The sequence below is a fragment of the Pan troglodytes genome, chromosome 18, assembly GCF_028858775.2.
Source record: "Pan troglodytes isolate AG18354 chromosome 18, NHGRI_mPanTro3-v2.0_pri, whole genome shotgun sequence".
NCBI lineage: Eukaryota > Metazoa > Chordata > Mammalia > Primates > Hominidae > Pan > Pan troglodytes.
The window spans coordinates 67,145,429-67,159,465 of NC_072416.2; the positions used below are offsets into that span (position 1 = coordinate 67,145,429).

At 54.6% G+C, this 14,037-nt stretch overlaps 1 protein-coding gene across 4 annotated transcripts; it reads left to right on the forward strand.

Moving 5' to 3' along the window:
• The first annotated feature begins 1,796 nt into the window (after window positions 1-1,796).
• HAS3 (hyaluronan synthase 3) lies at window positions 1,797-13,787 on the forward strand. 4 transcript variants are annotated; one of them, XM_001168498.7, is made up of 4 exons: window positions 1,797-1,931; window positions 5,544-6,179; window positions 9,574-9,675; window positions 10,476-13,787. In XM_001168498.7, exons 2-4 carry the CDS (start codon window positions 5,544-5,546, stop codon window positions 11,397-11,399), a joined length of 1,662 nt encoding a protein of 553 aa, XP_001168498.2. In that variant the 5' UTR covers window positions 1,797-1,931; the 3' UTR covers window positions 11,400-13,787. The 4 variants fall into 4 exon arrangements, with proteins under 4 accessions (XP_001168498.2, XP_009429383.1, XP_063653398.1 ...); XM_009431108.5 differs by lacking the exon at window positions 1,797-1,931 and adding an exon at window positions 2,361-2,460; XM_063797328.1 differs by lacking the exon at window positions 1,797-1,931 and adding an exon at window positions 2,766-2,859.
• The last annotated feature ends 250 nt before the right edge of the window (window positions 13,788-14,037 follow it).

Below are 14,037 nucleotides of genomic sequence, written 5' to 3' on the forward strand. Positions count from 1 at the left end.
TTCCTATCAGTCCGCCTAGCAATCCCATCTCTGGGATGAAGACACTGGGGCTTACTGGCAGACTCTAGAGCCCTCCCCTCCACCAACCTAAGGCTTCTCCATCTTTGTGTAAGTAGGAATGGCTCTGGTAGGGCCCCTCAGGCCATCTGAAGTTCAAAACACATTGGCAGCTGGGCTGGATAGCATGCCTATAGGACTAGCTCCTAGGGAGGCTGAGGCGGAAGGGCTTGCTGGAGTCCAGGAATTTGTTTTTGAGACAGGGTCTTGTTCTGTTACCCAGGCTGGAGTGTAGTGGTTCGATCATAGCTCACTGTTGCCTTGACCTCCTGGGCTCAAGCAATTCTCCTGCCCCAGCCTCCCTAGTAGCTGGGACTACAGGCGCACTCCACCATGCCTGGCTAATGTTTTTTTTTTTTTTTTCTTTTCTTTTTCTTTTTTTTTTTTATTTTTATTTTTTGAGATGGAGTCTCACTCTGTCGCCCAGGCTGGAGTACAGTGGCACAATCTTGGCCCACTGCAACCTCCGTCTCCTGGGTTTAAGCGATTCTTCCGCCTCAACCTTCCCAGTGGCTGGGACTACAGGCACGTGCCACCATGCCTGGCTAATTTTTGTATTTTTTAGTAGAGATAGGGTTTCACCATATTAGCCAGGCTGGTCTCTAACTTCTGACCTCGTGATCTGCCCACCTCGGCCTCCCAGAGCGTTGGGATTACAGGCGTGAGCCTCCACCCGGCCCTGGCTAATTTTTTAATTTTAATTTTTGTAGAGACGGGGGAAGTCTCGCTTTGTTGCCCAGGCTGGTCTTGAACTCCTGGCCTCAAGCGATCCTCCATCTTCAGCCTCCCAAAGTGCTGGGACTACAGGTGTGAGCCACTGTGCCTGGCCAATAATGTAAGATGGGATTGTGTGGAGTAGGTGTGCCTGGGGTCTTTGCTTGCCTGCGGGGACTGAGGTGTGAGGTCTGTGGCCCAAACTGAGCAATGGTGGGCAGGCAAGTCCCTGAGCCCCTAAAACTTCCGAGAGGAGAAGTTTTATAGACTGCAGCTCAGGTGCCTATAAATTTGTTGCAGCTTGGGAAGAAGTGATAGAAATTATATCAGGTGTATTTGGAAAACAGGTAAACTCTGTTTTTTGTGTTTTTTTTGTTTGTTTGTTTTGTTTTTTTTTGGAGACGGAGTCTCGCTCTGCTGCCCAAGCTGGAGTGCAGTGGTGCGATTTCAGCTCACTGCAACCTCCACCTGCGGGGTTCAAGCGATTCTCCTGCCTCAGCCTCCCGAGTAGCTGGGATTACGGGCATGGTGCCCGTAACGCCGAAAGTGCTGAGATTACAGGCTTGAGCCACGGCGCCCGGCCACTCATTTTTTAAAAACTAGTTATTAATTATAATTTCTCTTCAAGTTTTCCTGAGATGTAAAAACTCATCGCCTTCAGCTGGTTCTAAACTTCTTGTCTCTGCTAACAACTCTCCCCCCTCCTCGATCTCACCCCACCCCAGCGCACCCCAACTCACTTCATCTCACTTTACTCGAGTCTAGCACTATCTTTTAGGGACCTGAAAACTACTGTCGATAAGGTCAGTTGGGAATTTAGGAGATCATGGATGTCGGAAATAAAGGTGTGAAAAAGAAGAGGAGGAATTGTTTTGGCTTTAAGACACCGGAACCTCCAAGGTTCCTACAAAACCGTTTGCAGCTTTTGCAAACCGCCTTAAAGTCATCAGCGCCCCACTGCGGAATTCAAAGCTAAGCTGTCACAATTGTTAACACCTTCTTTGACCAGCCTTTTTACATTTGACAATTCTCTTCAGCGCCTCTTTCTTGCCAGCAGGAAGGTTTTGCTGCCTTGGCTTTCGGGAGCCCCCTAGACAGCGAACTGCCCCTTCGCGTGCAGAAGTCGGGGAAGAGTGCTCTCAGCTCGCCTTCCTTGCAGGGTGAGTAGGTTTTGCGGGTTAGAGAGCGGGGCGTGGGGGCGGGGAGGGAGAGTAACAATTTTGGAAGTCCCTGCGTGGTATCTGGAAAGTTAACGACGCTTCAGGTTCTAGGTTGAGCCCAGTGACCGTCTCGCCTTGGCAGCTGGTCCCAGGGCGATTGCAGAGCCGCGTGGCCTTCGGCCCCAATCGGGGGACCCAGCTTCGGAGAGGGCGCAGGGGCTGCGAGTCTTGCGAGCCGGAGCCGCGTCCACCCGGGACTAGGCGTCCCCGCCGAGCGCTGGCTTGTGGCGCTCCCTGGGACCGCGCGGGGTCGGGGGTGCGCCCTCGGGGGCCCTCCCACTCTGGTCAACTTTCCCGGCCCCAGGGCCGGGGGAGGCGCCTCTCCTGGCGGGCACGCGCCGGGTACTTAAGGGCGGCTCGGCAGGGCAGGCGGCAGTCGGAGCGCGCGGCGGCGCGGAGCGGAGCGGGAGGAGGGGCATGGAGCCGCCGCGGGCCTGCTGAGCTCCGGAGCGCGGCAGCCGGCGGCACGGTGAGCGCGGGCCGGCCGGCACCCAGGAGGGGCGGGCCGCGCGGGGCTGCGCCGAGGCCGGGGAGCGCCGGGCGGCAGGGGTGCCTCTCGCCGAGCCCCCCGCACCCGGCCAGCTCCCAGCCCTGCGGGCGCCGCGTCCGGCGCGGGGAGGCGGGTTGGGGGCGGCGGCAGCCCCGGGCTTCCCGGCGGCCGTTCCTGCAGCCCCCTCCCCACTGACCCCTCCTCCCTTTCTTCCTGCATCCTCTCCTCTTTCAGCCTCGCCTCCCTCCTCCCCGGCGGCTCCTGTTTTGTGAATGAATTAGGAGGCGGACGCCGGTGCGGGGCTCCAGGCTGGCTGGGGTACCCCTCCCCCGCACCTTCTACGACCTCCCGGGGGTTTGCACCTGTCCGGGCACCAAGGTACCAGGCGCCCACGTTCCTGCGGGTTAGCCGGGCCGCGGCAGCACGTGTCCGGGGGAGTGGGCTCCCCTCCCCTGGCCGGCCTGGAGGGGCCCGGAGGGCGGCCGGGCACAAGAGGAGGAGCCCCGCTGGGCGCACAAGTTTCCATGCCGCCGCGTGTGGCCCTGCCGCGGGGCGCACCTGTCAGCGGGAGAGACGCTGCACACCAGCAGCCCCTCAAAGTTTCGGAGGCTTGATGGAGAAGCGTGCGTCCTTGACTGGGGGTTCTCCTTCCGTAGTCCTGGGAGCCGGACTTGAGAGCGCCCCCAACCTTGTGCCCTTGAAAGCCGAGTGCGCGTTAGTTTGCCTGGGCTGGGCTCCCGTGGATGAGCGAAGGGCATGAGGAGGCGGCGGTCCAGGCTGTAGGATCACCCCACAGCCTCTGCCGGCTTGGGGTGACACAGCCCCCCGCCCCAGGTCTGGGCAGGAGAACCTCGACCACAGCCTGCACCAGCGCCTGATTGCACGTGGGGTATCTGGTTGAGGGACATTTTGGGGGCCTCTATTTGGGGGTGGGGGTAGTAACCTGGGTAATGCCTCTAATTCCTGCGGGGGAGGGGTCCCGCCCAGGGAAGGAGAGGGCCGGCGACACCGGGGATGCGCCTTTGTCTACAGGCACACTTTGCCAAGGTAGCTGGGATACCAGGAAGAGCAGGGCCTGGTCCGACTGGGATCCCTTGGGTTTTCCGTTCCTTCCCGGTTGGGTCGTGGGAAACCGGCACGTGGGTGTGGCCGGCGCCGCCTTTGCCAAGAGGCGAGGCTCGAGCGGGGATGAGAAGCGTAGCGAGTGCGTTCGCGGCTGCTTTGACCTGGTGGGCGCCGCCTCCGGCACTGCACCGAGGCGGGGCGCCAGCGCCCAGGTTGCTGGGCTGGCCTTGGCGCCCCCTTCCCCTACCTAGAGCGCAGGCAGGCAGGGGGGTCCCGCCGCGCCCCTTCAGCATGTAAGCTCCGGAGGGGAATGGGGGCGCTCCTAGGCTGCGGATGCAGGCCTGGGGACTCCTGGGCCGCAGGCGCGAGCAGTAGGGTGGCAACAGGGAGGGCTGGGAGTCCTGTGAAGGAAGCACACGGCGGGCTCCCCGGGACGGTGGGGCAGAGCGCCCGGAGGCCGCGCTTCCCGGAGAGGCTAGGCTGCCAGCAGCTCTTTTCGGGCCAACGCTGCTGGAAGGCTGCTAGTGCCGGAGTCTCAGGTCGATTTAGGCAGTGACTGCGTGTTCTTCGTCCCTTCTATGTGAGAGGCGTCCCGACAGGAAAGTGTGTTTGTTTTGGGGGCTCCGTTTCCTGAGACCTAAGAGTTGGAGCAAGCTTGGAAGCGAGGCATCATTGTCTGTAGACCTCAGTGAACATGGGGTTCTCTAGATCAGGCAGGTGGCAGAGAGGAGATAGTGTGGGTCAGAATGGGAAGGCCGGCAGCCATCCTTGTCACCTTTTCTTTCCCCTCCCTCACATCCCCCTCCCCACCTGCTCTGGAGGAAACCACAGTCACCCTCACCACTAGGGTAGCTCTTCGGGGCCGGAAGTGTTTCCATTTTTAGGGAAATGACTTACCTGAGACATGAGGCAGGAATCCATTAGAACTCCCATTGTGCTATGGGGAGACCAAGTCTCAGAGAACTGGGGCAAGGTCAGGCAGCCAGGAGGCAGAAGTGCTGTCTTAAACCCAATTCTCTAGTGCCAAGTCCTGGGCTGTTAAAAAATACAGCTGTTTCCAACAGGGGAGATGTTAGGAGCCCTGACTTAGTTGCAAATGGAAACTGGGCATTGTCTCCAGGAGTGGCTGGGCAGGGGGATACGCACAGAGACGCATGCTGCACGGGCACTAGGACCAAGCGGATGGGATGCCCAGGCAGCCACTGTGGAGGCTGCTGCAGTGGTGGCTGCAGTTCCCTGTGCTTTCTTCAGCCCTGGGCTCTAGGAGGCTGTCCACTCCCCAGCTTGCATTTCCTGGTCTGCCTCTCCCCCTGCTTTCCCTTTCTTTCCTGCCTCTCAAGTAAAAGGTGAGAAAGTGGAGGACACAGGGAAAGTTTCTCTAATAACTGTCTTGAGAAAGGGAAGCTGCTGCTTTTTCCCAATGCCCCTTTGTTTGCTGTTTCTTTTGCTCCTGCACTTTCTTCTTGGGTCTTACTGGTGGCTGCACTTTACTGGTGAATATCCCCTCCAGGAGTGGGTGCAGGGTAGGGGGAAGCTCTTAGGCCACTGGCTGCCTCCCTGGCCCTCAGGTGCCCAGAGCTGCCTCAGGCTCACCCCCTTGAAGCTTACCTCTTCAGCGCTTTGGGCCAGGTAGAGCCCAGTTCTGCCACCCACCAGCCAGATGTCACGTGACCCTCTGGGCCTTGGCTTGTCTACCCCAGTGCTACACTAAGGGCTTTGTATGTGTCGCCCATTTAACCCTCAAAGATGCCTTGAGGTTAGTCCTGCAACCCACATTTTACAGATGACGTGAGTAAGGGGGCACAGACATCAAGTGGCAGAGCTGGGATCTGAACCCCAGTAGTCTGGCTTCTGAGTCTACCAAGTCTTATGCTCAGTAAGCGGTAACGGTTTTGATCAGTGGGTCATGTCCACTAGTAACAGAGAACACCCATGCTCCCATGGACTGGAAATGCTGCCTCCTGCCTGACCCTTCATCTCCTGCCTTCTCTCGCCAGATGCCGGTGCAGCTGACGACAGCCCTGCGTGTGGTGGGCACCAGCCTGTTTGCCCTGGCAGTGCTGGGTGGCATCCTGGCAGCCTATGTGACGGGCTACCAGTTCATCCACACGGAAAAGCACTACCTGTCCTTCGGCCTGTACGGCGCCATCCTGGGCCTGCACCTGCTCATTCAGAGCCTGTTTGCCTTCCTGGAGCACCGGCGCATGCGACGTGCCGGCCAGGCCCTGAAGCTGCCCTCCCCGCGGCGGGGCTCGGTGGCACTGTGCATTGCCGCATACCAGGAGGACCCTGACTACTTGCGCAAGTGCCTGCGCTCGGCCCAGCGCATCTCCTTCCCTGACCTCAAGGTGGTCATGGTGGTGGATGGCAACCGCCAGGAGGACGCCTACATGCTGGACATCTTCCATGAGGTGCTGGGCGGCACCGAGCAGGCCGGCTTCTTTGTGTGGCGCAGCAACTTCCATGAGGCAGGCGAGGGTGAGACGGAGGCCAGCCTGCAGGAGGGCATGGACCGTGTGCGGGACGTGGTGCGGGCCAGCACCTTCTCGTGCATCATGCAGAAGTGGGGAGGCAAGCGCGAGGTCATGTACACGGCCTTCAAGGCCCTCGGCGATTCGGTGGACTACATCCAGGTAAGGGCGCCTCCCTAGGAGCGTGTGTACATGGGGATAAGTCTGGACAGCCTGGCAAACTCTCCGCCAAGAATCTGAGGTCTGGTCTAGGTCCCTTGGGTTGTGCACACACCTCTGCACTTAAGAAGGCAACAAGGTGGCCGGGCACGGTGGCTCACGCCTGTAATCCCAACACTTTGGGGGGCCGAGGCGGGTGGATCACAAGGTCAGGAGATCGAGACCATCCTGGCTAACACAGTGAAACCCCATCTCTACTAAAAATACAAAAAATTAGCCGGGCATGGTGGCAGGCGCCTGTAGTCCCAGCTACTCGGGAGGCTGAGGCAGGAGAATGGCTCCTGGGGAATAAGGCGTGAGCCACCACACCCGGCCTTATTATTATTATTTTTTAAAGACAAAGGGTCTCACTATGTTGCCCAGGCTGGAGTGCAATGGCTATTTAAAGGCATGATCAATACGCACTATAGCCTCGAACTCCTGGCCTTGGGCAGTCCTCCCACCTCATCCTCCCTAGTAACCGCGATTACAGGCACATACACCACCGCACCCAGCTCCATGTTAGCCCTTTTAATCCTCTTAACACTCCCAGGGAGAAGTGCTATTATCTCCACTCATAGAAGGTGAAAGCAAAGCACAGAGAAGCTAAGTAACTTGCCTAATGTCCCATTGCTAGTAGGGTGCAGAGCCAGGATTTGCGCCCAGGCCGTCTGTCTCAAGTCTTCTCTTACCTGTGATGCAGCACTGCCTCAGCAATGGCAACGTGGGGCTGAACCTCTTCATAAGAAAGCGTGGTGAAGAGCAAAAGAAACCATCCTCAAAAACACTCAAAATATTCTAGTTATGGCCAAAAAGTCCCATTCTTCCTAGTGTCAAAGTCATGTCTAGGTGGTGAGAGACACAGGTGCAAATGACTAGCTTCATTTTGTAGGAGCATCGGCAGGGGCGGGACCCTGATTAAACCCTGCCCAGCTTTGGTCAAAGCAATCACTGACATAAGCCTGGAAATTGTATTAGGTTGATATGGTTTCCATCTTCAAATAAAAAAAACCTCAAGAGTTGAAAAGATTAAAGACCACATCTTTCAGTACAAAGTAGAAACCCTAGGACCCTGGATTTCTAGGCCAGGATTTTTTTTTTTTTTTTTTTTTTGAGACAGAGTAGCTGGGATTACAGGTGTGCACCACAACACCCAGCTACTTTTTGTAGTTTTAGTTAGGGACAGGGTTTCTCCATGTTGGTCAGGCTGGTCTTGAACTCCTGACCTCAGCTGACCCACCCACCTTGGCCTCCCAAAGTGCTAGGATTACAGGCGTGAGCCACCGCACCTGGCCTAGGCCAGGATTCTTGATGGCATCCATGCTGCCTCTCTTCCTGACTCTGTTCTCTGACCTCCACGCCTGCCAGAGCAGGGTGCTGCCCATCACTTGATCAGTGCTTGAAGGTGCAGTGGCTGTCCTGCCAGCCCACCTGTGTACCAACTCAGTCTGCTGACAGCATTTTGAGTCCCCTAATACGATTTAAGTTTTCTCTGGTGTACCCACCTAAAATTAGCTCACTCAGATTGCGTGTCTGGCTTTTTTGACAGTTGTCTCTGCATGAGGGTTGATATGTTTATCTTTTTCTGGCTTCCTAGGCCCAGGACCTCCTCAGTCATGGAGGGAGTGAGGAGAGCTTAGCAGGCTGTTTGACTGCAGTTCACTTGGGGTCGTGGGACCTTGTGAAACTTTCCTGGGGACCCAAATGCTTAGGGAAAAGCCCTTGAGCCCTGGCACAGGCTCAAGCCACAGTGACTTTGTCATCTATTCCCTTCAAGCATAGGATCTCACCCCCACCCCACCCTGCCATCTCCCTTTCCTGGCCATCTGGGTTCTGGTGGATCAGCAAACAGGCTCACACACCTGAGCTGTCTCTTTACAGCCCTGGGATCACTGCATAAGGTTGCCCTGGGCCAGAGCCAGTGAGTGCTTGCTGGATCTCAGCCTGTCTTCTAACCGCCTGCTGCGGAGTTATCTCTCCCTCCTAGGCAGAACTGTGCCCGAGCCAGTGGGGAAACCCAGGCAGCACGAGAGCTCTTCTTCCCTTAACCTTGCTCAGTTAGAAAGACATCCCTGGACTGAAGGAAGCAAAGCAGCATATAAAGAATGGGCTAGGGCAGGGGCAGGGAGGAGCAGTGAGACCAGCAGAACAGCAGCAGTGCTGGGAGTCTTGGCCTGTAAGTGGAGGAGGCTCTGCTAGTCTGGCCTGAGGCTTCCTGGGCCCTTCCCAGGCATGGACCAGGATGTAAGGATATGCCTGGTGGGGAGGTGGGAAGAAGCACATATGAGGGACTCAGCCTGGTGCTGATGCTGTTCTGATTCCCCCTTAGCCTTCTACTGCTTATCTGTGGCCACCCTGTCTTCCAACATAGAGAAAGCTGGGTGGGGTTGTGGTGTCAGAGGCAGCCTCCTTTCCTGCAGGAATCTTACTCAGCAACTTTAATACAAGGATCTTAGGCTTCTACAGAACAGGGTTTTGGTTTATCTGTGGATCTCTTTGTTGCTCTCCTAACAGTGACCACAGAGTAAATCAGGTCTGTAAACCAGTTCTCCTGGCCAATGCTTACTGGATTTTTGTACCACTTCACTAATTTTTTAGAAACCAGAAAAGGAGTCAGCCACTAGGGCAACTAGTGGCCTGGGTTCAACTCATAATGAGACCACCTGTTAGAATCAGGCCATAAGCCTCCCAAGAGCTGGGCAGAGTTGGCCCTGGGGTCTGCCTGGAGGCAGCTGCTGCAGCTTCCATGCCTATTCAGAGCAGCCTCCAGGGGGAGCCCTCAGCCATACCGTGCCCTGGTCCGAGAGGCTCGGCCAAGGGAGTCTGTTGAGGGTGCAGAGGCCAGCAGCCTTATTACTGGTCTCATAGAGGTGCCTGCAAGTAGGTAGTCTGGTAACCACCAGTGGGCTGCAGGTTGTCCAAGGGGTCAGAGGCTGACACGGGGACCCCTGTGGTTAATTCTGTGGGGTCACTTAAGGCCATATGCAGCCTGTTAGTCCTGGGCTACCCTACTGTGCCTGCCATCTATTTCAGTGACGTTTCCCTTCTGCCGAAGGACCCCAGAGCAATTTTTTGCGTCCAGTGCTAAGCATGTCTCTCTCCACGCCTGGCACCTACTGTCTTCAGGGTTTCTCCCTCTCAGCCTAGTGGCTGTCAAGTCTGGTAGCTGAACACTTTTACTAACTTTCATTTTACCTCTGGCACCTTCTGGTAGCGCAGATCTCTTAGCTAGAGGCTGGAAGTGAGTCATGTGTGAAGGGGTCATGTCTCTCAGGCAGTGAGCAGCCTGGCAGTGGGGTGGGGGACAGGGTGTGCAGGTCTGAGGTCAGAATGGGCTGACGACGCACTCCCTCTGCAGGTGTGTGACTCTGACACTGTGCTGGATCCAGCCTGCACCATCGAGATGCTTCGAGTCCTGGAGGAGGATCCCCAAGTAGGGGGAGTCGGGGGAGATGTCCAGGTAAGATGAGACCAGGGATATCTGTGGGGAGGGCTCTGGACTCTTTTTCCTAATCCAATTGGATATGCCTGGGAAATGGGTGTCTTGACTTCCTAGTATTGGGGGGAGGTTCCTCGCTGGCAGTTTTCACTGACACCAAAGAGCTCGCCCCCCTCACTGCCCAACCCCTTTCTTGCTCTTCTTCCACATGAGGGGAAGTCACTTAAACAGGTATGGAGCAGAGTCTATACTGCAGGAGGGGCACAGTATTTTGAGGCCATACATCCTAGAAGGTACTTCCTTTTTGGCCGGTGGTACAGCAAGTAGCTCCAAAGTCAGATCCTTGAGCAGCCCTTGCTCTTAGGAGATGGGCTGAAGAGCTCTGGTCAGTACGGTAAGAATAAGGGCCCCAATCTGCCAGAGATACTGAAGCAGCATCCCAGGTCCCCTACAACTTTCCAACCACAGAAATCTCAGGACAGGTGGTTGTGGTGGTGTTTTGCATTCTTCCCAAGCCCCCTTCTCTGCCACCACCACAGGCTGCCTCCTGAGACCGAAGGTGGCTTTGACTGCTAGAGCCACTTAGTGGGGAAAATCTCTGCAGATAAGATGACACAGTAGGGAGGTAGAGCTGGTGCTGGGGACAGGGATTGTGTGTGGTTGGCTCCTCTGAGCCTCAGGTTTCCCAGCTCCAAAGGAACCGATGGCCAGGAATCTAAGCAGCGGGCCACAGAAGCCATGGTAAGGAGGCCTCGTGGTCTCTGATGTCTGTCCTCCCGACGTGCAACCTTAGGAGGCCCAGCATCTCTATTCCCTTGCAGATCCTCAACAAGTACGACTCATGGATTTCCTTCCTGAGCAGCGTGCGGTACTGGATGGCCTTCAACGTGGAGCGGGCCTGCCAGTCCTACTTTGGCTGTGTGCAGTGTATTAGTGGGCCCTTGGGCATGTACCGCAACAGCCTCCTCCAGCAGTTCCTGGAGGACTGGTACCATCAGAAGTTCCTAGGCAGCAAGTGCAGCTTCGGGGATGACCGGCACCTCACCAACCGAGTCCTGAGCCTTGGCTACCGAACTAAGTATACCGCGCGCTCCAAGTGCCTCACAGAGACCCCCACTAAGTACCTCCGGTGGCTCAACCAGCAAACCCGCTGGAGCAAGTCTTACTTCCGGGAGTGGCTCTACAACTCTCTGTGGTTCCATAAGCACCACCTCTGGATGACCTACGAGTCAGTGGTCACGGGTTTCTTCCCCTTCTTCCTCATTGCCACGGTTATACAGCTTTTCTACCGGGGCCGCATCTGGAACATTCTCCTCTTCCTGCTGACGGTGCAGCTGGTGGGCATTATCAAGGCCACCTATGCCTGCTTCCTTCGGGGCAATGCAGAGATGATCTTCATGTCCCTCTACTCCCTCCTCTATATGTCCAGCCTTCTGCCGGCCAAGATCTTTGCCATTGCTACCATCAACAAATCTGGCTGGGGCACCTCTGGCCGAAAAACCATTGTGGTGAACTTCATTGGCCTCATTCCTGTGTCCATCTGGGTGGCAGTTCTCCTGGGAGGGCTGGCCTACACAGCTTATTGCCAGGACCTGTTCAGTGAGACAGAGCTAGCCTTCCTTGTCTCTGGGGCTATACTGTATGGCTGCTACTGGGTGGCCCTCCTCATGCTGTATCTGGCCATCATCGCCCGGCGATGTGGGAAGAAGCCGGAGCAGTACAGCTTGGCTTTTGCTGAGGTGTGACATGGCCCCCAAGCAGAGCGGGTAAAGTGCAATGGGTAAGGGAGGGAAGGGGAATGGAAGAGAAAAGACGGGGTGGGAGGGAGGAGGGAGTGCTGTGTTTTAGTCTCTTAATGGTCCAAAGGACAAATCTAAAATGCAAAGAACGGTGATGTAGTATGGCCTGACAGCTCTGTTTAGAGGAGGCAACACTGATCCCCCAGATGCAGGGCTGCAGGGGATTCTGTGTTTTCAGACTGCCTGTCTGCTTGCATCTGCACATAGGCAGTAGCCTCCTCCTGGGCTCCAGAGGGCACTCAGAAGTTGTGCTAAACCAAGTTAAGTCCCATTCAGTGGCAACTTGTGATAGGTACCTGAGTGACGGCAACCTGCGGAAGGAGGTTCTCCCAGCCCATCTGAACACAACCAGAGGAGGCAGGAGAATTTCTACTGAGCGAGCTGGGCCGGTTAGTGTATGTCACCCCCACCCCACCCCTAAGTAGTCATCAATGCAATAAGATTGCGCCTGAGATACAAGGCCCAGAAGCCTGATCTTTGGGCATCAGAAAACAGGGTCCAGGAATGGTGCTTTATGTGAGATACCCCACTCCACATCAACATTCCAGGGATGAGCCAAACCAGCAGGGAGTTAGCACTGAACTGCTTTTAAAAGTGCACATTAAAAAGGAAAGTTTGCCAGGAGGAACAAAGAGATTGTGGTGGTGCTAAAGGAGGCCATAAGCTACACAGAGGCCTTGGGTGTTCCACCTGGAAACTGCTCAGACGTCTAGATGGGTTCTTAGCTTGTCTGTGATCTCTGCTGGGGAGATAAAAAGATTAAGCCCCAACATGTTCAGAAAAGAAGTGAAGTCTTGGGTATTTTAACCTGTATACTCTTGAATTCCTCTCAAATTCAGCTCTGATCTGAGGCTAAGACACACTCCTCACTTCACTTTCTTCAAAGCCACATTTTTGGAGGTATCACTGCAGTCACCTCTTCTACCCTCATCATCATGGGTAAGGTTTTCAAGGTGGCAATTGGGGCGGAGCCCCGGCTCTTATAGAAGCTTCAGCAGGAGGCAAGCGTGTTCTCAGCACATATGGGAACTATGAGGAGCCTCTGATCAAATTGGCTACAATCTTGGAGCTGCTTGGACGGATTCCTTGGCAGCCGGGTTAGCATGTGTGACTTTCAGGCTACTGTTCTTGACAATCATCTCCAATGGAAAGCTTTTCAGTGTTCCCAAAGTGAACTCTCAAATCCAAAATGGTTATCTTTGAGACCATCCATTCTCCTCAGTGGCTTCTCCAGGGAATTCTTACAGCCAAGTTGTGACAGTCACTGCATTTGCCTGCTTCTTTCCAGAAACCAAACTAGGAGATGAAACTGGTTCCTACATCCTAAGGTTCTTGCTTTCTCTCTCATGCCTCCTAAGGCTGTTTTTGGCTGTTTTCCCTCTGCTGCTTTTGGGGAATGAGGGGAAGCCATTTTCCAGTGACTTGCAATCCAGGCTGTTCTCAGCGTTTTGAGTTTAAAACCTGGGATCCTGACTAAGCCTTTGACTTAAGGGTTGCTTGCTTGCCCTCCAAATGTCCTTTCTCAGAGGGGCCAGCTAACCCGTGCAGAACCAGCACTAAGGTGGACAGCAGACAAGAGGGCAAGCCTCTAGTGTACCAAGTGCTTCCTACAAAGACACAAGGTGTGCTCTGAGCCACAGATGGGCAAACCCTGGTGCTTTCCTTCATCTCCCACGAACTCAAGGGTTTTCCAGGTGTAGCTAACAGTTGCTCACATCACACAGACCTCGAGTTTCTGGTAAGACTGCTGGTTGACATCAGACCCAACCCATGAAGGCTGGAAGGCAGCAGGCATTTGCTAAGGCAGCTGATCCAGGCAATCGTTCTGCTGGCCAAGAAGTTAAACTATTTTGAGCATTAGAATGGAGGAAATCCGGTCAGCCAAGTGCAGAGTTCAGACTTCGCTAAGGGCTTGTTTTTCTTCAGCATTTACTTGAAGATTAATGTAGGATGACAGGCTCTCCTGGCTGTCCTACCATCAGCTCTGCCTTGCACTGTGGTCAACTTTCCTCAAATCAAAAACAGGCAGGTACAGGTAGTGGGCTCACAACGTTTGACCTCGACTGGTTTTTCTAAGTTATTTTGTACATTTTTCAGCAGCAAAACCAAACTGGGTCTTCAGCTTTATCCCCGTTTCTTGCAAGGGAAGAGCCTTTATACAATTGGACGCATTTTGGTTTTTCCTCATTGAGAATTCAAATCCTCTTTTGTATTGTTTCTACAATAATTTGTAAACATATTTATTTTTACCTGCTTTTTTTTTTTTAATTTTCAGGTCAAGTTTTTTATACTGCACTTATTTGTCAAAATAAAGATTCTCACATATGCCGGTTATCTCGGAACTACTACTTTGTATTTAATGAAAGCTAGCTCTTTATTCCAGTTTCCAAAGAGGGACTTAAAATAGAAAGTTTAGTCAGGTGGGACTCAAGACCTGGGCAATATGTCCATCCTGGTAACTACACCCATGGGGGCTTAACTTTTAGTGTAGAGGGTCTTTGGTGAAATAACTAACTGGCAGATGAATGGGCCCTTGCTAAGACTAAAAACCAAAGCTTGCTTCCTCTTGGAGCAAAAGCATTTT

Bases quoted from the DNA above. Each gene is read 5' to 3' on its own strand.
- HAS3 (XM_001168498.7), top strand. From the start codon at position 5,544: ATGCCGGTGCAGCTGACGACAGCCCTGCGTGTGGTGGGCACCAGCCTG. The intron at 6,180-9,573 runs GTAAGGGCGCCT...CTCCCTCTGCAG, and splicing joins ATTCGGTGGACTACATCCAG to GTGTGTGACTCTGACACTGT. The intron at 9,676-10,475 runs GTAAGATGAGAC...ATTCCCTTGCAG, and splicing joins GAGTCGGGGGAGATGTCCAG to ATCCTCAACAAGTACGACTC.